This window comes from Gopherus evgoodei, chromosome 12 (assembly GCF_007399415.2).
Source record: "Gopherus evgoodei ecotype Sinaloan lineage chromosome 12, rGopEvg1_v1.p, whole genome shotgun sequence".
In the NCBI taxonomy this organism is placed as follows: domain Eukaryota; kingdom Metazoa; phylum Chordata; order Testudines; family Testudinidae; genus Gopherus; species Gopherus evgoodei.
Window position 1 is genome coordinate 40302639 of NC_044333.1, and position 22471 is coordinate 40325109.

General features: G+C 47.5%; 1 protein-coding gene across 1 annotated transcript in view; it reads right to left on the reverse strand.

The window, feature by feature from the left end:
• Positions 1–22471, reverse strand: part of ANKRD11 (ankyrin repeat domain 11) — a 240116-nt gene that overhangs the window by 34343 nt on the left and 183302 nt on the right. Inside the window, 1 exon segment of the mRNA XM_030581844.1 lies at positions 12352–12490. Within this exon segment, the coding sequence (XP_030437704.1) occupies positions 12352–12490 (139 nt within the window).

Below are 22471 nucleotides of genomic sequence, written 5' to 3' on the forward strand. Positions count from 1 at the left end.
GTGTCTGTTCGAACTGCTTAGACATGACAACACAAGCATACAAGGTGGTACCCCTGAGGAAAAATACCATTGCCCAACAAGTAATGCATAAGATGAACTTTTCAGTGCTGTGTGGGAAACTGACTGTGGGCTCTGTTAAAGCTCAGGATTTTCAGCTGTGTATTCCCAAAACATGCAGCCAAACAAAGGATCAATAAGAATACATTAGAATAGCACAGACAACAATGAAGAATGTATTATGCCCCTGAAAGAAAGCACAAGTCTCTGCTTTTCTTATCCCCAGCGCCAGCATGCATGAAGTGACTCATTTTCACCAGGGAGGCTGCAGCACATGAAATGTTTTTGTCCTCTGGAGTGTCAGTTCAAATGAGAGAGGAAGAGAAGGTTTTACCTGAGCATGGCCAGTGAGCAGAAGGGGCAGCAGTACCCAGATGAATCCACCCCTCTGTGGACAGGACAGGGTCAAAATCTAAGGACAACCTGTACATGGCAAGACATAAAGCAGCTAAGAGATTTCAGAGTGGGGAGGACACCAGCAGGTTAAGTATCCTGACAGCTCAAAAGGTAGAAGCAGCACAAACATACAGGTGGACAGACAAGGGGTAGCACAAGAAGAGTGAGCTGGAAGCCAGAAGAATGTGTTGTTGCAATGAAAGAATGAAAAAAAACAAGCAGGTAGGACAGACATGAACACAGGACAAGTACAGCAGAAGGAATAGGAGTGAGATCAAAACGGAGAAAGTCACATTACCGAGGGGGTCTACAATGAGGAAGAGGCTGGTTTGGTTGTATGGAATTTTATGCATAAGCTGCATAGCCAACAATGCAAATGGATGACAGGATACCGCGAATGGAGATGGCCGCCTGGCTTATCAGCCGAGTAAGCTTATGCCAAGAAGGAAACAGAGAAAGAAAATGAGAGGGGGGGAAAAATGTAGCAACCTGTTCCAACAGAATTGGGGGGGGGGGGGGGAGAAGAGGTCACTCCTCTCTGCCTCTAGAAAATAAACAGGGGAGATTTGTGATTACTTCCTAACCTAAAAGAGAGAGAGGGGCCATCAATGGAAATTCATTTCCACACAAACTAAACTGCAAGATGTCCTAGACGTAAACTGTGCTGTGAGAAAGTGGAGTATGGGTAAATAATTGCTCTAGTGCAATGGTTGTCAAACTTGGGCTGCTGCTCATTCAGGGAAAGCTCCTGGCAGGCTGGGCAGGTTTGTTTACCTGCTGTGTCTGCAGGTTCGTCCGATCGCGGCTCCCACTGGCCATGGTTCACTGCTCCAGGCCAATGGGGGCTGCAAGAAAGGTGGCCAGCACATCCCTCGGCTTGCGGCACTTCCCGCAGCCCCCATTGGCCTGGAGTGGCAAACCACGGCCAGTGGGAGTCGCAATCAGCCGAATCTGCGGACACGGCAGGTAAACAAACCTGCCCGGCCCGCCAGGGGCTTTCCCTGAACAAGTGGCAGACCGGCTTTGAGAACCACGGCTCTAAAGAGCACTGAATGAACCCTGAAACGTTACAAAGTCAAATGACCTTCCAAACCAGAAGCCTGACCTGCAAATCATTATGCTTTCTGCCAGGCCCATGGATGTCAATGGATCTATAGGGCCAGGCCCCAGTATTTTAGTTATCTTTAAAAGGAATAACTCAGCTGAGAGGGTTTAACACTACCTCCTAGACTAGACACACTTCAAATATCAGGATAATTGGCAGGTCTGGTTTAAACAAAGGAGACACCCTTCAGCCAGAAGTGTGAAAAGGCATCTCAGCAAAAGTGGCCATTTACTAGTCCCCTGAGTAAGCAGCTAATGTAAAAACACAGCCCTTGATGTTAAACAGTAATAACTGAAAGTTACCGATATTCCAGCTTCCAGACTTCTTATTTATTCTGAAGAACAGTGAGGAGAAATGGATGGGGGAGGAAACACCGGGCGGAAGCTCAACATGACTGACAGCCCACACTCCTTCTCCCTACCTGGGAAGCTAGAGGCAGGACAGCCTGTGGATACACCTGATGAAAGTTCTTACATCAAGAAGCGAGCCATCATGGACAGATTTCTGGTTCACAGATGCTCACAGCACCCTCTCGCCAGCTATATGTATTTAAATAGGCATTTAAATGGGATCTGAGTAGTAGTGTTTGCCAGTCTAACTACACTGTGCTATCATTATGGGGCCCGGCTAGAAAAGAAGCAGCTCTGACATTCGCTCGCTCACTGGTTGCTAGGTGAGGACAGTTTCTGGACTATTTTAGCTAAGAAAGGGCCTACGCAGCACAGCCCCATAGTCCTCCAGCTGCATGTATCACACTGAAGCCAGCAGAAGAAATGCATACAAGTAACAGTTTCATACATGGATGCATTTCTGAATGAGCCAACAATTTGCTTCTCACGGATTCCCTAGCCAGCTTAGCCACTTGTGACTAACAAGGTTGTTCCCATGGGAGATATCTCTAAACATCAGCAGACAGTTAGGCAACTCAACAGTGCACATATTCCAGGAGGGGAGAAAAGTAGATGGTTTGGGTCATCTGATTCAACCAGTATTTCCAACCCAGTAATTAGCTTCACACAACACGTTTAAGGAGTAATATGAATGAGGCTGGAAAACAGTAGCACCTTTTAAAGCTCTGAGGCCAACGCCTGCTGACTTTACTCATGCTAACCCCATGCCCTACAGCGAGACTCCTCACGTGGGTAAAGCTGACTGGATATGACTCTCTTCTCTCACACAGGCCTTCAAAATCTAACTGATATGGGTCTTTAAATTCACCCCGAATTCTTTGCAACCACAGGCAAAGCAGCACTAGAATCCAGAGTCCCCAAGCACCCCAGGGAGGAGGTTCTGTGATCTAGTGTTGCTTTGTGATGCTTTGGGCAGAAGAACTGACACACAGAGGGGTTGTTAGGAGATAAGACTGCTTCTTAACAAAATGCTGAAGGAATAATCCACCACGGCTGGGAATGTAGCCCCCAACACTGGGAACCCCACTCCTTTTAAGGCGAGAAGGAGAAAGAAATAGTCATGGGCCCTAAGAATGAGCATGGGATGTTTAGGCCCCTCCCCAAAAATCCACCGGGAGGTGGGGAATTGACTGGGAGCTGCTGCCCATGTAAGACACTGGGATGGAGAATGAGCACAGGACAACCTCTCCACTGGGATCTGAGCAATTTTGAGCAGGGGGTTGGACTAGCTGACCTCCTGAGGTCCCTTCCAACCCTCATATTCTATGATTCTATGAAATGGCCAACAGTCAAGATCAGACACTTTGCCTGTCTTCCCTTACTGAAGCTGTTTCCCTGTGGCAAGTAGGGAAGTGCAGGGTGGGAGGGAGTCAGTGAAGGAGGTTGACTAGGATAGCTGGACAGAGGGGAGGGGAGGGGAAGGGAGGGGAGGTAGGGGAGGGAATGCAGCATCGCCAACCCCAAGAGCTTAAAAATCATGATTCAAGGCCTCAAAATCATTCTATTAAAAAAACAACTAAAACAAAAAAATGGGATTCTTGTGGTTTGCCTTCTTGTTTCTGAATCTTTAGGGTCCTCTTTGGTCACATTTTCAAACTTCTCTCCATATTCTCACATGATCACCTGACTCCAGGAGCAGGAGCTGTAACACCACCACTGCCAAATACTGGGGGAGCTGGAAACAACTGTGACTTACAAGTTCGTTACTTTTGACCCCTTGCTTGTTTCTTGTTTGTTTAATGTCTGTCTGGCCTGTCTTCAGAGTGTGAGTGCTTTACGGCAGAGCCTGGGTACACACCATAGGTTTGAATTTGGTGGAGGGCTCCAGGTGCTTCTGTGATTTAATTGCCACCACCTCTGTCACACAGATTCAGTCATAACTGCAGTGCTGAACCTGTGTGTGCAGGGATATTAGTGTTAACTCTGCTTCTACTGCAGTGATTAAGCAATGCTGAGGGGCCTCATGACTGAAGCCTCATTGCTACTAAACCATGCATCATTCATTCCCTTTCCAGACCAAGTGGAGCTTGTGTTTGAGGCAGAGCACAGACCGGGGTTGAAATAGAAAAACAGATGTTTAAAAGGCACCAGCAGATACTGCTCTGTCATTAGCTGCTGCTGCTAGACTGACAGGTGAAGAGGCAGGTTAATGATCAATTCTGGACTGATGGATTTAAGGGCAGCAGTTTTCAGATTACCACACATTGGTTTTACATTACATTCTGCCTGCTGAAGATTCCCTCTGCAGTTTCCATTAAATGTGGGATTCTTCTTTCCTTCCCATTTCAAGCAGCTGTGAAGTGTTGTTCTGCACTGGTAAACAGATGCAGCATTGCATCTCAGAAGTGGTTGGATCGATCCATACGTCGCATAATTTACCTCGGAGGTATTGTGAGGCTAGTTAACATTTGTGAAGCATTCTGAATTCCCTGTGTTATAGATGCCAGAGAAGTGAAAAATCTACATTATTAAATGCATTTTTTAAAAGCTGGAACTGCTATTTTTCTCTTTACAATGGAATCTCAAGTGTTTTGGGGACTTTTTACTACACGAAGCTGCTGTTAAACTACTGTTGGAGGTGCGATTTTACATTAGTTTAATCTGTTATTGTTTTCAGCAGTGAAGCAGCAATACACATTACAATCAAATCAAAGGGGTATGTAGTAGGCATAAGACCACACTGTGTGTATGCTGTATTGTCCCTGTATTTTTAGTTTATACTTGGTTACCAAGCTCCAGACGTCTTTCAGCAACAGCAGAGTCTGTAAACAGGCTGAACAAAGCTTGCAAAGTGCACTTTGATCTTCTATTCTTACTACTATGACTTGGTCAGCATCTCAAACATGTATAAAAGAACCTTGCTTCTACAGATTCTGAACAAGACAGGAGAGCGGCAAAACTAAATGGGGGTAGGAAAAAAGTTTAGACTTGCCCTGAGCAACTGTCCTCAGACCCAACAAAACCTCAGGCTGAAAGAAAATGCTCAGCTGCACAGGAGGTAAAACGTGAAAATTTTTTAGACTTAGTATAATCCCCACCTCACCCTTGTGGATTTCAAGAATGGGCCTTATTGCTACACCAATAAGTAGCTCTGGATACCTAACGTTACTTCAGACATTGCCAATTTTGATTGCAGCTTCTATGCTGTGTTCTGACCTAGGTTGCTCTGGGGGCTGGAATGAAACCAGAGTATTCTGAAGGTTTTATTAAAATATACCCCCTGGTGATCCAGGATCTGGAAACTACAGCGGCACCTTCCAACTGCCAGAAGCCATGGTCTCAAGTGCAACAGCCTTAAATCTGCAAGTTAAATCAAACTGTTTCCAGTAAAACCTAATTTAAGGAGTTTTCCACTCTGAACTGTGCATTTCAAAGCAATTGTTCGCAGCAATACCAGTCCAGTACCCAGCATTTGTAGAGTGGTGATAATACACTGCACTTCTTACTTGCCACATATACAACACGAACACACAGGAATACAACTCAGCCATGAAGAGTCTGGTGCCTTTGAATCAGCTCCATGACTCAGGGAGCAGTTTATTGCAAAACCGCACCTGGGCCTCAGGAAGAGCACAGCCAAGAACTGCATTTCTGTAAGTCTCAATTGCTGCCCTCACCTCTCCCAAACTCACCACTCAGCCGGTTTCACATTACGGCTATTTTGGCCTTCAGTATACTGCCTTCCTCTCCGGCCCCGAGACTCTCCTATGCTTCATAAAGTTAAAGTTAGCAAATTTGTTTGGAAAACATCAAACCTCTGTTTTCAGCACAATGAAGAGGTGCTCCAGATTGCAAGATCTGGCATTAGTGGGTGAAAGGTTGGTTTTATTCTCTTGGCCTCTTTCCACGCTGCCTTGGATGTAGCATGCAACATCACACACTAGATATCTCTGCACATGAACTGAAGACGTAGGTTCTTTAGATAACTTCTGGGTGTGGGAGCAGTTTAGACAAGAGTCTCAGGCTGAGGCTGTTCCCCACGGCGAAGAGGTTGTAACATACACATTTCATGAGCTTTAGGCTCATGGCTAAGTTTGTTCTGTTGTTTTAAAACATACATAAAGGCAATATACTTGATCAACTGCACGGGACCCTGGAACCAGGATATTTGCTCTAGGAGACATTTTGAAACAGATAATTTAGAAAGGTTTAACATTGACTTTACTGCACCAAAACTGTACATATGAAAACACTGTTTGCAAGTAATATCTTCCATGCACCCTGCCAAGAATGTTTAAGTAAGTGAACAAAACCCTCTGTGTGGTATTCTGAGTGCTTGGTTCTGAATCAAGGCAGAATAATGTCACACTAGAGGAGTTGGGAGTGGGTCGCAAATAAGACAGATCAAGAATGAAACTGATTACTTGCTCTCCCTCTGAATACATCAGCACTCTAGAAGCATTACATGCATCCAAACAAACTCAGGGAGTAGGCTGCAAGGAGGAGGGTAGGAAGAAGTGCATGTGATCTGCTCCACTTCAACAGCACCCATTGCAATATGATTCAGAGATCAGCACAGATGTCTCCCCAACAGATGCACTCTCTTGCTGAAAATGAGGGAAGCTGCTCTGGTGGTAGCTAAAAAGGATGTTGCAATTTAATACACTAATGGACAGAGAATAGATGGTTTGGAAATCGACTAAGGAACGGGAAGAGGAAGCAAGATGAGGGCTGAAGGGAGGAGGACATGGACACAGAGAAAACGCACAGCGGAAAGGACAAGAATAGGTCTTCACTCAGGCTATGTTGACACCGTGCACCTTACAGCAGCCACACCCCCAAGCATTTTAAGGTACACAATGTAGTTGTTGTTTGCTGTCATGAGAGAGCCTGCCAACAAAATAAAACCATCCCCTATGAGGGGTGACAGCTTTGACAGTGGGAGAGCATCTCCTGCAGACACAGCACTGTCACACTCAAGCTTTTTGTCGATAAAGGTTTTGTTGGTCACAGGCGTGTTTTTCACACCCCTGACTGACTAAAAGTTTTACTAACAAAAGTGTGGTGTAGACAGAGCCTAAATGCCACTCCTAAAGGACTGAAACACCTGCCTAAATAGCGCCCGCCCTGCACAGGCACACAAGGGCCGGCACACAGAGAAAACACCTATGTAACAATACCTAATAATGGCTGCTACCAACCAGCACTGAGGCACCCATCTGTAGTTCAAAGTCACCTTCAATTTAGAAGATAAAACAGAGATCTGAACAAACAATGGCTATTGCAGAGTATTCACACCTACTGCCACAAAATGTACAGTCGTTACTTTACGCAGCAAAGCTGGAATAGAAGATACCATCAGACACACCATGAAAAAAAGACAAATCTAGAGCTCAAAGAATAAATATCACTACAAATCCATGCAACAGGGTCACCATTTTCTGTTTCAGCTTTTAAGAGAGAGATCGCCTCCTGCGGCTGGAGGGGCAAAGACCTGTCCTCAATTTCAGTTCCCACATATTTTGGACTGAATTTCACACACACAAAAACATCCTCAAAAACACCCAGAACAATAGGTACTGAACTCCAACAAACTGGGTTGTATTATGCAAATAAACTGAGGTCAACTGTGTGACTGGCTTTGTTAACTGAGATGTTGCAATCCTACTTCTCACAACAGCTGAAATCAAAGTTAGAAAAAAAAAAACCTCTCTCCTCCTCAGTATTCAGGCAAGCCGAATCCTGCCACAGAGAAACAGTGAGGATGGCTGATGGCTGTTGAGTGTGTGTGGTGAAAGACCCACTGTTTGAGAGATCAAAGACTTTCAGTGGCATGCTAGCCAGCATTTGAGTGTGCATTGCCAGATGTGTGTGATTAGAGAAGTGTCTACCTGGCTACACGTGTGTATAATTGGGGATTTGGGGGCATTCATCTGGGAATGCATAAGCGAAGTGACCAACATGGTACACAAACAAGTACGTTGCTACTAATCTACTGAAAGTCAGACCCTAAAATGGGACAAGACAAACTGTGCAGCAGAGTGCAATTCACCAATGACAGAGGTGACAGGGGAAGGAGAATGACAAGACAACAAGCCTTTTCCATTTCAAATGTCTGATTCTACAAGTAAAGAAAAAACACAGCATGTTCTTGCTAAACATCTTGCTCGCACTGCACCATCTACCTGAAACTCCCTGCCCCCAGCCAGTGACTGAGTCACTTCCTCTTCTTGTCTCTCAGACAGGTTGTTAGAAACTCACCCACACTTTCTCAGTATATGATGGGTGCCATTTAAATGCACTGTTGTGAGACTGAATTACCGTTTTGCAGCCCCTGCTCCACTTCCTGACTTCCATGGGGTGGCCATTTTGCTGTCTGTGTCAGTGCCAGTTCAGCAGCACCTCAGCTACTCAGAGGAGACATGACTAGGAGCGAAACTTGACATTTCCCAACCTCTTTGCCAAGGACCAACTCTGCAGAAGAAGGGGGAAGGTGTGTCCTGAGGAGGCATCAGTCTCATGACTACAAAGGAGTGAGGTCAAAGGTTGCTGGCAGCAGGGAGGAGCTGCAAGACAGGGTAGGCAAGCGGCCTCCAGGCAGCCCTGGCAGCTGCTGCTCAATAGCATTCTGAAGGTAGCAAGAAAATGGTGCTAGGGAAGAATCTTGTGTGCAGATGCTGCTGACAGCAGGGCTATCAGACCCCTCATCTGCTTGTCCTCTGCTCAGATTACAGGCTGGCTGCAGAGCCTGGGCAGGATGTTGATGGACGAGATAGAAAGAGCCAAGCTGCTTTTTCACATCACAAGAGGAGTTTGGAGCACTCCAAAAAATAGCGTTGTCTTGTAAACTGAGATAATTACCTCTCAACACCATTGGAAAATGAATGCAGAGCTCCACAGTGACATTTTAATAGTAATTGTTATCCTTGAAGTAGGCTACAATGAACTTATGACTCCCCTTTCCCCACAAATACATTGTTTGGTTGGGAATTTAAATGTTAAAAGGCAGCAGTGAAGGTTTCAACACCAGGCTTAACTCTTTCCCCCTCAGTAGCCCTGGCCACACTGGTCATAGACTCCTAAACTCATTCAAGTCAAACACAGCCTAGGACACTGGGAATAATCAGATGGTCACCAGCCAAGAACTTTCCAGACCCAAAACTGCTGAGTTTTGAAAATGAGTCACAATCACACCTTTTCAGAGTAGTAACACTATCTGTGCTCAAGTGACATGTGGCTGCCCTCTCTCTTCCAATTTACTGTGACCTCTAGCACATATTCATTCCGTGATGTATTTACTCATCGATATGCCAAGAATGCAAAAATGACGATTCATATCTCGAAATGGCAATCAATTTGAGTTGCACTTTAACAAGATAAACTAACTTTTCGAAACTCTCTCTCAGGACAGGGAGCTCTGCAACTGAAGAAACCTGCTCTTCAGCACAATGAAACTCATAGAAATTCGACTCTATCCCCAAGCAAACCAACATTATATATTAACCAATTGACAAAACTGTGCTAGCAACTTGGCTCAGACAACACTTGAGTACCTTTTAAAACCAGCCTTACAAACTTTTAATCCAAACAAAATCAGTCAATAGCTCCGTATACTGACCATGTGACACAGACTATACCTGTCATATCAGACTCTGACCCTTATATTTAACTTGGGAATAAAAAATGTCAAAGGCCCTAATCACATTGTATAGAGGTGGAGTTGTATCCTCCTGCTTATCAGATCCCAGAACCTTGTGATGTATAAGACTAAACCTACAGTTCAATTACATGTGAGGGGTAGAGAAAATGGAATGGAAAACCCCTCCTACTACCTGTTACAGTACAAGCAAGGGCCTTGTGCAATCTGGCCTTAGCTCAGGCCATGTCTACATCTAAAATTTTGCAGCGCTGGTTGTTACAGCTGTATTAGTACAGCTGTATAGGGCCAGCGCTGCAGAGTGGCCACACTTACAGCAACCAGCGCTGCAAGTGTTGTTAGATGTGGCCACACTGCAGCGCTGTTGGGCGGCTTCAAGGGGGGTTCCGGGACGAGAGAGCAAACCGGGAAAGGAAACCAGCTTCGCCGCGGTTTGCTCTCTCGGTCCCGGAGCCAGCCAGCAAACCGCAGGGAAGGAGACCTGCTTGCTCGGGGTTCCGGGACCGAGAGAGCAAACCGGGAACGCCGCGGTTTGCTCTCTCGGTCCCGGAGCCACCCAGCAAACCGCAGGGAAGGAGACCTGCTTGCTCGGGGTTCCGGGACCGAGAGAGCAAACCGGGAACGCCGCGGTTTGCTCTCTCGGTCCCGGAGCCAGCCAGCAAACCGCAGGGAAGGAGACCTGCTTGCTCGGGGTTCCGGGACCGAGAGAGCAAACCGGGAACGCCGCGGTTTGCTCTCTCGGTCCCGGAGCCACCCAGCAAACCGCAGGGAAGGAGACCTGCTTGCTCGGGGTTCCGGGACCGAGAGAGCAAACCGCGGCGAAGCTGGTTTCCTTTCCCGGTTTGCTCTCTCGGTCCCGGAACCCCGAGCAAGCAGGTCTCCTTCCCCGCGGTTTGCTGGGTGGCTCCGGGACCGAGAGAGCAAACCGCGGCGTTCCCGGTTTGCTCTCTCGGTCCCGGAACCCCGAGCAAGCAGGTCTCCTTCCCTGCGGTTTGCTGGCTGGCTCCGGGAACGCGAGAGCAAACCGCGGCGAAGCTGGTCTCCTTTCCCGGTTTGCTCTCTCGGTCCCGGAACCCCGAGCAAGCAGGTCTCCTTCCCTGCGGTTTGCTGGGTGGCTCCGGGACCGAGAGAGCAAACCGGGAAAGGAAACCAGCTTGATTACCAGAGGCTTCCTCCTTCCACGGAGGTCAAGAAAAGCGCTGGTAACTGTCTACATTGGATTACCAGCGCTGGATCACCAGCGCTGGATCCTCTACACCCGAGACAAAACGGGAGTACGGCCAGCGCTGCAAACAGGGAGTTGCAGCGCTGGTGGTGCCCTGCAGATGTGTACACCTTCAAAGTTGCAGCGCTGTAACTCCCTCACCAGCGCTGCAACTTTCTGATGTAGACAAGCCCTCAGACAATGGGGCTTTCATCCCTTCCTTGGAGCTTAACCCACAGTAGATGTCACTGTCAAGGAAGTTTCCCTGCTACTCCCTTTACCTGTTTCATCCTCTTCACACTATCCTGACCATTGGACTATCTTAATTTCCTCCCCCTTTCGGGTGATTTTGCCTTTCAGTCGCTTGCCGACTTGCCTCACCTCAGACTTCTTAGTCATCCATCTGAACAACACTGGTTTAGCTTTTAATGTTAATAAATGTTGCTGCTTTTCTCTGATCTCCTTCCACAGTCTGCACTGATTTCTGATGCTGGAGTGAGTAGAACTGTACACAGCAGTTTAAGCGCAGACTGGACACAATGTTTCACCGGTGCTGCATGAACAGTGATGGCGTGTCTTACGCATGGGCAGCCAAAAGCTATATTGGCTTTGCTTTCCACCATACATTGTAACCTCAGAGCCAATCTGTGATCCATAATTCCCCCTGCTAGTCTGACTACTTGCCCAGACTCCCATGCATCTTTTAGGTTATTTCCCCCAAAAGCACTAACAGGCATTTTTACAGACTGAATCATTTTATTTCCTGCTCATATTTTTAAGTTCTTTATGTCCCTTTGTACAATTTTCTCTATCCCCAATGGTTCTGGTCACATCTCCCAATTTTGTATTACTTGCAAATAAAGCAGCAAGCTAATCTCTTCTTCTAGACCATTAATAAAGACGTTACATAAAACTGGGGCAAAAATTGCCCAGCTGTCTGTGTCAGTTCATCACTTCTCCACCCCCAACTCTATCTATTGTCATTTATTTATGCTCTTTCAACCACTTTTACATTCGACAGTGCAAATATGCAAGGCAATCTGAATTACCTTTTCAGCTTTAAGACAGGATGGTCCTGTATCAAAAGTGTTAAAGTCAAACTACACTAGAGTGTGTGTAGACATGCACACACATACATATTATCCTTCAGATTTATTACATAGAGACACACCAATGTTATTATCAAACAGATTTTTAGGATGACTTCGATTTGTCCCAGTATTTAACAAATTCCAACTATGTGACTCAGTACTTCTTCCTCACCAGTCTAAGTCTCAGTTGATGAACTGGTTTAACTAGCAGCTGAACAGGATTGATCACTAACCAGCCACAGGAAGAAGTGTGTCTTTTATAATCCTTTTGTTTGATTAAATTCAATTTATTACTAAGATCAGACCTGATCTTACTCCATTCCACCCTTGATATAAGACTGAACACAGCACAATGTTTCCATGGAGGTTTCAATAATACAGAAAAAAACAAACAGTCACCTAAGGACAGTTTTTGCTAGGGTAAAATGCACTCCCCATTTCTCCAGCCCCAGAGTCCACACTGAGGTGGTGTGGTGCTCATATTCTCTTACCTGTATCCGAGTCTTTTTGATCTCCATTTGTTCCAACAGTGAAAGGCAACTTCCGTTTCGTAGCTCTCTCTTTCACCTCTTTGCCGCCATCACTCCGGTCCAACTTTGGAGTCTTGGTTAGGGAAACTTTATCTTTATCCTAGAAAGGAAGGAGAAAAAGAATTCTCAAGAGTCTCTCCCAAGGCTTCTGTCTCCATGAACTTTTTGTGCCTGAGTTCGGGTTTTTAAAATATTTACTGAGCCACGGCAATTACCCAGAAAAAACGATCTTCTGTCACAGAGGGGTTTTCCTTTTCCTACAACAGATCAAATAGGCCTCACTTGTCATGTTTTCTTGAAGAATATGTTGCTGATGAAGTAGCTAGAATGGTATGTATTGAGTCTTTGGTGCCATTCCTTCTGCCAGTTGCTTCACGGGGCACATGTCTAGATCTTTTTGTAGAGAGTGGCAGAAGTAGCCTCCCACCTATCTGTCCCAGAACTACTTGCATGACAGCAACCTCTCTTCTGGTTGAAGGCTGGATCTCCAAACTACCCAGTGCTGCTCTGTGCAATGGCTAGATGGGGACACTAGATAGGAAGTCTCTTTCCTGGGGCTGCTCTGAAACACATACAGCCCCCCAGAGAGTGAAGCACTGATCTTGGGAGAGACACGGAGATCCACTCCCACCTCACCTTCCTGCTGGGCAACAAGTTACACTGCTACCAGACCATCAGCCCAGCAATAACCTACTTAGGTTTCTTAATTAAGCTTGAAGAATCAGCCACCATTGTTAAAACACGGACGTAAACACAATAACAAAAGATCAATGCCACTATGTTTGTGCAGTAAATGCAACAACGTGCTCTCACTCTCATATATAGGCTTGAAAGGATTTGATTTTTATTAGTAATTGTTGATGAATGATTTCACTGTACACACAAACCAAAGAAAAAATATTTCCATCGATGACAATCAAAATTTACAGATAGGCAAAGAAAGAAAAATGCTGCGTGAGAGATTATTAGAGTTTGATTTAAGGATATTTACTTCGGATATTTTAACATGTGACGTGGACAATTTGTGTTTTAACACTCATACAGCTTTAACTTTTTGAATCTCAAGGTCGTTAAATAATTATTTCCCCCCCCCCAACCTAGATGTAAATGATAAACTTTGAAAAAATGTTTAAAACCCATATTTTTGCACAACTGAACATTTAAATTGATAATTTTTTAAAATGCTTAAAAATAAGCATTGATGTTCCTCAAAATTAACAAATAACAACCGAATTCTGCCAAGCCTACCTGTACAAGACAGTACACAGGAAGGCAGAGTTCAGTCACTTTGCCAACAAGTCCTGGTATTCTACCAGACTAAAACGCCAAGGTGCCGTTGCAGAAGAGCAAGGCAGAGCTATGGACACATGCTGTGGTGTGAAATTAGCAGCCCTGGCAGCCCCATTTACAGTCAAGATGGAGTTATTACATTAGCACTTTCTGTTGTGGGGATAGAGAATCTGAGTGAGAGAAAAACAGGAAGTGCTAATGGCAAGCTAGGTTTTTTGGGGGGAGTTTCTGAGCAAAACTCTCCCTGTAGTAGTTAGGGTTTTCTAACCCTCATGTGAGTGACAGTGTTTGTGGAGTGTGCACACAGAGCACATCATGGGTGGGGTGAAAACCTTCCCACTAAGAAACAAAAACTATATTAAAGCCCTTCCTTCTCCATACTGAGCTGAGGGCTTTCCCCTGTTGTGTGCAGTGCTTCCAGAACAAGTCTGTAGAATATTCTGGCAGTTGATAAGCCTGCTAAAGTTACTGACTGTTTAAGGGATCAGTACTCCAGAAAGACAAAATGCACTTAAACGGTCTGTTCTGTACATATCAGCATCAAAAATCATACTGCAATGCCCCAGCACAGCCCTTTGGGAGACGTGCTCTCCATCATAAACCAAAACAGCCCACGTGTCCGGTCTGCTGCAGATCTCACATCTTCATTTCCCACCTCCCCTAGTTACCTCAGATTCTCCACTATAACCAGTGGTATCCTAGTTAATAATGCACAACACCAAAATATGTTTCTGGCTTGGTGTTTGCGTGGGGAAAGAGGATGGCGGGGGGGTTCTATTTTAGCTCTCCTCTAAAGAAAGAGGTCAATGCACATCTCAGTCTGAACAGCTTGAAACATCTGCTAGAATCATAAGCAGCTAGTTGGCCAAGTTCAGTAACTTGGGAGCCTGTAGATAACCTCTGCTCTGCAGCTACCAAAAATTATGACAGAAGGCTCAAGTCACATGGATAAGCCAGCCAGTTAAAAATACACTGGTGTCCCCCCCCCCGGAATATACTCACTAATGAGCACAGAAATATGCTGAATTTAAAAAATAAAACAAAAAAAGCACACACACACACACACACACACACACTAGGAACAACTGTTGGTGTATGGCACTCCAGGGAGAATTCCTGCTTTTCTTCCCATTTCTTTGTGTTTCTCGCAATCACAACTGATCTCACACACAAGGAGAGACAAGCAACTGCACTGTGCACCAATGGTTCCCCATTGCACTGCTGCTTCTGCGTGCCAGGGAGCAGAGGAAGCAGAACTGCGTGAGCAGTTCACGTGCTGACCCCTCCAAGCTGCGACCTCAGACTGCCTCCTCTCCCTCAGGTGTCTACACATTACTGCTACGAAAAGTCATCTCCCAAAACTCAGCGCAGCTCTCCTCACGCCACCCCCGAAAGTCCTGTTCACTCACCACATCCCAGCTTGCCACTCGCATCCCTCCCCCATATTCCCATTTGACCAGCCTGGCTCTCTGGGGTCTCAGCCACCATGTGCAGTCTGCCAACATTCCTCATTCACTTACACATGCTGTTTCAAAACCACACACTGAACTACATACAACGTACCAATCCCATATTAATCATTGAACTACACACACCAATAAAGACAGTCGGAGTTCAAAGGCGGCTGCTTGCTGATCAGGATGAGGGTGTGGTTATGTGGGTTGTGCTGTGGTGTAGATGACATCAAGAAGAACTGTGAGTGGAGTGGAGTAGAGATGAGTGGTTGAACGATTTAACTTCTTAATTCCTGGCTTCTTGGGACCTGTAATCCAGCTATCTTAACTCAAAGTGTACAAATTTTTTGTTAGGGGATTCTCTCTCACACACATGCAGGGAAGGGAAGACAGCTGCTGGGGGAAGCACTGGTTTCCAAGAGAAGCAAACCAATGATTGCTTTGTGTATTCCTTGCTTACTTGTTGTGGTGTTGAGATATTATGGGGCTCTTTTTAAGCTGTCAGGTGGGAGCAGATGACACTGGAGTAGCAATTAGTAGTGGAGCAGTGAGAAGAAAATAGGTCTGAGGAAGGATTTAAGCACGTCTACACAGCAGCTTGGAGTGTCGGTGCAGACGATGGATGCATGCAAATTCTGCTCAAGTGAGCGCACAAAAAATAGCAGTGTGACCAGAGTAGCATGGGTAGTGGCTCATACTAGCTGCCCCAGTATGTATCCAAAGGGTCAGGCAAGATTGGATTCAGGCAGCTAGCCCAAACCGCCGCCTGTGCTACCATGCCACATAACTGCTGTAAGTGCACTGGCTTGAGCAGAGCTAGTGCATGTCTGTTCACCCGCACTGCGAAGCACTCTCTCAGCTGCTGGGTTAACATACCCCAAGCTGGTACAACTTGTAGCTGTACAGCGCTGCCGCGGCAACACTCTGAAGTGCGAGTGTGGTCGCGGCACCAGCGCTGGGAGAGCGCTCTCCCAGCGCTGCAGGTACTCCACCTCCCCGTGGGGATTAGCTCCCAGCGCTGGCAGAGAGCTCTCCCAGCGCTGCAGGTACTCCACCTCCCCGTGGGGATTAGCTCCCAGCGCTGGCAGAGAGCTCTCCCAGCGCTGCAGGTACTCCACCTCCCCGTGGGGATTAGCTCCCAGCGCTGGCGGAGAGCTCTCCCAGCGCTGCAGGTACTCCACCTCCCCGTGGGGATTAGCTCCCAGCGCTGGCAGAGAGCTCTCCCAGCGCTGCAGGTACTCCACCTCCCCGTGGGGATTACCTCCCAGCGCTGGCGGAGAGCTCTCCCAGCGCTGCAGGTACTCCACCTCCCGTGGGGATTAGCTCCCAGCGCTGGCGGAGAGCTCTCCCAGCGCTGCAGGTACTCCACCTCCCCGTGGGGATTAGCTCCCAGCGCTGGCGGAGAGCTCTCCCAGCGCTGCAGGTACTCCACCTCCCCGTGGGGATTAGCTCCCAGCGCTGGCGGAGAGCTCTCCCAGCGCTGCAGGTACTCCACCTCCCCGTGGGGATTAGCTCCCAGCGCTGGCAGAGAGCTCTCCCAGCGCTGCAGGTACTCCACCTCCCGTGGGGATTAGCTCCCATCGCTGGCAGAGAGCTCTCCCAGCGGTGCAGGTATTCCACCGCCCGTGGGGATTAGCTCCCAGCGCTGGCAGAGAGCTCTCCCAGCGCTGCAGGTACTCCACCTCCCCGTGGGGATTAGCTCCCAGCGCTGGCAGAGAGCTCTCCCAGCGCTGCATGTACTCCACCTCCCGTGGGGATTAGCTCCCAGCGCTGGCAGAGAGCTCTCCCAGCGCTGCAGGTACTCCACCTCCCGTGGGGATTAGCTCCCAGCGCTGGCAGAGAGCTCTCCCAGCGCTGCAGGTACTCCACCTCCCGTGGGGATTAGCTCCCAGCGCTGGCAGAGAGCTCTCCCAGCGCTGCAGGTACTCCACCTGCCCGTGGGGATTAGCTCCCAGCGCTGGCAGAGAGCTCTCCCAGCGCTGCAGGTACTCCACCTCCCCGTGGGGATTAGCTCCCAGCGCTGGCAGAGAGCTCTCCCAGCGCTGCAGGTACTCCACCTCCCCGTGGGGATTAGCTCCCAGCGCTGGCAGAGAGCTCTCCCAGCGCTGCAGGTACTCCACCTCCCCGTGGGGATTAGCTCCCAGCGCTGGCAGAGAGCTCTCCCAGCGCTGCATGTACTCCACCTCCCGTGGGGATTAGCTCCCAGCGCTGGCAGAGAGCTCTCCCAGCGCTGCAGGTACTCCACCTCCCGTGGGGATTAGCTCCCAGCGCTGGCAGAGAGCTCTCCCAGCGCTGCAGGTACTCCACCTGCCCGTGGGGATTAGCTCCCAGCGCTGGCGGAGAGCTCTCCCAGCGCTGCAGGTACTCCACCTCCCGTGGGGATTAGCTCCCAGCGCTGGCGGAGAGCTCTCCCAGCGCTGCAGGTACTCCACCTCCCGTGGGGATTAGCTCCCAGCGCTGGCAGAGAGCTCTCCCAGCGCTGCAGGTACTCCACCTCCCGTGGGGATTAGCTCCCAGCGCTGGCGGAGAGCTCTCCCAGCGCTGCAGGTACTCCACCTCCCGTGGGGATTAGCTCCCAGCGCTGGCAGAGAGCTCTCCCAGCGCTGCAGGTACTCCACCTCCCGTGGGGATTAGCTCCCAGCGCTGGCAGAGAGCTCTCCCAGCGCTGCAGGTACTCCACCTGCCCGTGGGGATTAGCTCCCAGCGCTGGCGGAGAGCTCTCCCAGCGCTGCAGGTACTCCACCTCCCGTGGGGATTAGCTCCCAGCGCTGGCGGAGAGCTCTCCCAGCGCTGCAGGTACTCCACCTCCCGTGGGGATTAGCTCCCAGCGCTGGCAGAGAGCTCTCCCAGCGCTGCAGGTACTCCACCTGCCCGTGGGGATTAGCTCCCAGCGCTGGCAGAGTGCTCTCCCAGCGCTGCAGGTACTCCACCTCCCCGTGGGGATTAGCTCCCAGCGCTGGCAGAGAGCTCTCCCAGCACTGCAGGTACTTGACCTCCCCGTGGGGATTAGCTCCCAGCGCTGGCAGAGAGCTCTCCCAGCACTGCAGGTACTCGACCTCCCCGTGGGGATTAGCTTGCAGTGCTGGGAGTCATGCTCCCAGCGCTGGGGCACTGTTTACACCGTCGCTTTACAGCGCTGTAACTTGCTGCGCTCGTGGGGGTGTTTTATCACATCCCTGAGCGAGAAAGTTGCGGCGCTGTAAAGCGCCAGTGTAGCCAAGGCCTGTATGTCGGTATTTCAGTATGAAGGGAAACAGATAGATGTTTAAGATCTATGTGTAAATTTCCTTTCCTTTCCTTTCCATCTGAGAAACTGGTTTATTCAAATCTAGTGTAACAAATTTTAAATCTGCAGCATTGCTTTCAAAGCAAAGACAAATTGTCAATTTATTAACAAACTTATGTTTCTAGATGTTAGCAAAAGCTAGACCTTAAATCTTGTTTAGCCTTACTTTGAAAAATCTACTAACTAAAATAGTCTTAATATTTTAACTAAAGGCAAGATGATTGCAAAAAACCCAGACAAATGAATCTGACAGACATTCCCGTTAACCCCCCCTCCCCCCCCACCAGTCATGCTGTTGTATCAGACTTGCAAGATCCTTGCAAAGAGCGTATTGTGCCAGCACAGCCATAAGACTATGTCGTCACTGTGTGTACACTGCTCCTTCCTCCTCCTGTTTTATCGGATATCGGCTCAGCATGCAGCTTAGAAAAACTGTTTACTTCAATCAGCTCATTTTATTTACTTGTTCCTTAAGTTGTCACCAGTTTGACCATCCTAGTGGCATGGAATATTCAAGCTGCATTAAAAATGCTAGGCCTCTGTGATACATGTTCCAACCACAATACTGGGACCTTACAAAATGGATTTAGGAGCCAAAGATTTTTTTTTTTTTTTAAATTAAGCTCCATGACCCACATCTGACAGCTCTCCAGCATGATCGCTTGCTGTACCACAGATTGCCTCTGCTTTTGTGGTTAGACAGAGCCAGCCACAAACATTCAGAAGAGGGAGTGTATTACTTAACATTTGGAACTAGAAAAAGGAGAGTCTTGGTCAAGATAAGAAACAGGAATCTTTTCCTCACTGCAGAAGTTATCAGGGTGCCAGAAAAAATCCACAGCAGCCAAAATAAATACAGGACTATTATGTTTAAATGTTCTGCTTGGAAATACTTTGTCTTATTTTCTGACTCGTGAATAAAAATAGTTGCAACAACAAATGATGCCACATTTTGTGCCAGCTACTATTCTGAACAGATCAGAAGCCTACCAATGTCAGGGACAGGTATTCGTTTACATCTGTCATGGAGGAGGAATGGAAAGAGATGCCAGTCATCCCTGGCTGTAAGCACCAGGTCACAACCAGAGCTACTAGATTATTCCTTCGTAATCCATTCAAATGAACAATCCAAAAGGCACAGTGAGCAACTCCAGGCCTGCAGTCTTATTACAAGCAGGGTAGTTTGCCCTTTTCACTCTCCAGAGACATTCACATTGACACGGCAGTTCAATACTAACACAGCAGTGCTATAATGGGCTAACCGGGCATCTTCTTTACATGTAAGTGAGTCTCAGAATGAAGACCTGCTGACATCCCCTGGAAAATACTATTTAGAAACATTTATATTCATACTTTGGCCCAACCATTTCAGACATCCACATGCCCTCATTTGCTAGGGTTCAGGACAATCTCATAAAAATAGAAAAGACTGTATGCAAGTTTCTCTTCTCCTACTGCTTAATTCTTAAGGCACAACTTGAGTGCTGGGTCGCAGCTGCTCAATGTAGAAATGATGGCGCAAGCCAAGTGAGTTCAATTTCTTTTCTTAGCACAAATCGGAAACTCGCAGCATTTCTGACTTCTCTGAAAGTAGGTTGGAAGCTGGTTTCTAGTCCCCTAGTCAGGGTCCCAAGTTGCCAATGTGGAGTGGTTTCACTTCTCAGTAAGACGTATATCTGCTGGGGGAAGGTCAAGAAACACCACTTGTAACTGACATTTCTAAGATGATATCTTTGTGGCTCAGTCACTCCTGAGAAGCAGCAGTTTGTACATTTCATACTTTTGGCAGGGGAATGCAGATAACTTTCCTTTATGCATAAAGAGGCTACAAATACCCTTTTCCTACACCTTGAGTTATGGGCCAGAGAGCTGGTTAAACCCTTGACACTAGCTCTTGAGATTTCCTATATACAAAGCACTTATGCAAAAGGCATTAGAGTTCCCTGTTGAGAGCGTCAGAATGCTAGCAACAAGGGGCCAACTGAACTTCTTACAAAAAATAGGATTCCTTCATTGTCTGAAATCTTAAAATAGGGAAAACCCATAGTGCTCTCTGTCGCCGGGAAAGTACTCTTCCTGCCAGTGAAACCTAGTAGAAAATGTAAGCTGACAGTGTTGCTGGACTTGCATCATCACTTCAAAGCTCTGTTCTTGCCCATATGTTAGTTTAAATAAATAACCATTTTAAATTGATACTTTAGAAACCTAATTTCATACTCACACTTTCAAATGACAATATGGCAAATTAATCTGCAAATTACTCTTGTGAAAAGATTCAAAACATTCCTCTATTCAAAATGTATGGTCTAAACTAGCCAACAATGCCTCTCTTACAGATTAATACAGTACACTGATAATGCTGTCAAATGAAAGATAATTGAATAAGAGGATGGTGGAAAAAGCTCCCCTGTAGCCAGAACATGTCACAGACTAAGGAATCTGTCAGAGTTTAAGAAACTGAAGCCTGCAAAATATGTTCACTTTGTCAGTTTAAATACAATGTGTAAAAAGAAACACTAACATATCAAACTTGTGGAACTCAGTGCTGTGAGATATTGGTGAGATTTACTGCATGTCTAGTAAAAAAAAAAGCCTCTCTCCAGTTGCTCTAGTTAGAGTCAAAAATATCAATGTTACAAATCTGCACATCTTTGGGCACAGTCCAGTCATTAGCTAGGACCTAAAAGAACTGTCCCCGCATGGTCTTCTACTGCAAAATTAAGTGCATTATAAGGGCATTACCAGCAATTTCTTAGGTCCTCTTTTTGAGTGGCAAAAGGACAGTTACTTGTTCCGTAACTGGTGTTCTTCGAGATGTGTTACTCAGGTGTATTCAACAGTAGGTGTGTGCGCTCGCCACGTGCACTGGTGCCGGAAGTTTTCCCCTTAGCAGTATCTGTACTGGGGGAGCACTGCTGCAACCCCTAGAATGGAGTCTCTGTATGGTGCTATAAGGGGAGCTGCGCACTCCCCCCACCCTCAGTGCCTTCTTGCCAGACAACTCCGACAGAGGGGAAGGAGGGCAGGATGTGGAATACACCCGAGCAACACATCTCAAAGAACGCCAGTTACGGAACAGGTAACTGTCCTTTCTTCTTCGAGTGATTGGTCACGTGTATTCCACAGTAGGTGACTCCAAGCTATGTCTGATGGAGGTGGGTAGGAGTTCCCGGATGCAGTACTGCCCTACCAAACATGACATCATCCCGTGCTTGGGAGATCATCGCATAATGCTAAGAAAAGGCGTGGACAAAGAATTACATGGCAGCTCTGTACATGTCCTGGATAGGGATGTGAGCTACATAGGCGGCCGACAAGGCCTGAGCTCTCGTAGAATGAGCCTTAATGATAGGCAGCGGGGGAACTCCTGCCAGGTCATAATACGCACATTTGCACAAGGTGATCCAGCGCGAAAGGCACTGGGTGGAAATCGGCTGTCCCCTTATCCGTTCGGCCGGTGCAACGAACAGCTGTGAGGATTTCCGGAATGGCCTGGTTCAGTCTAGGTAAAAAAGCCAGCGCCCTACGCACATCTAGTGTATGCAGGCGATGTTCCTTGTTGGAGAAATGGGGCTTAGGACAGAGTACTGGTAGGAAGATGTCCTGATCCATACAGAAGGCGGAGACCACCTTCGGGAAAAAAGTGGGGTGTGGGCGAAGCTGGACCTTATCCTTGTGGAAGACCATATATGGGGGTTCTGAGGTCAAGGCCCTAAGGTCCGAGACATGTTGGGGTGATGTAATGGCCACAAGGAATGCTACCTTTCATGACAGGTGGGATCAGGACCACATGACAGGTGGGACCAGCAACAAAGGGAGTACCCGTGATGCAAGATAACACTAGGTTTAGATCCCATTGCGGCATGGGGGGCCTAGCATACGGGAATGAACGATCCAAGCCCTTAAGAAAGTGGGAGGACATACTGTGGGAAAAGACCAAGTGGCCCTGTACTGGCAGGTGAAAAGCCGATATGGCCACCAAAAGCATCTAATGGAGGCGGGAGCTAACCCTGGGGTCCTAAGGGACAGGAGGTAATCGAGAATGAATTGG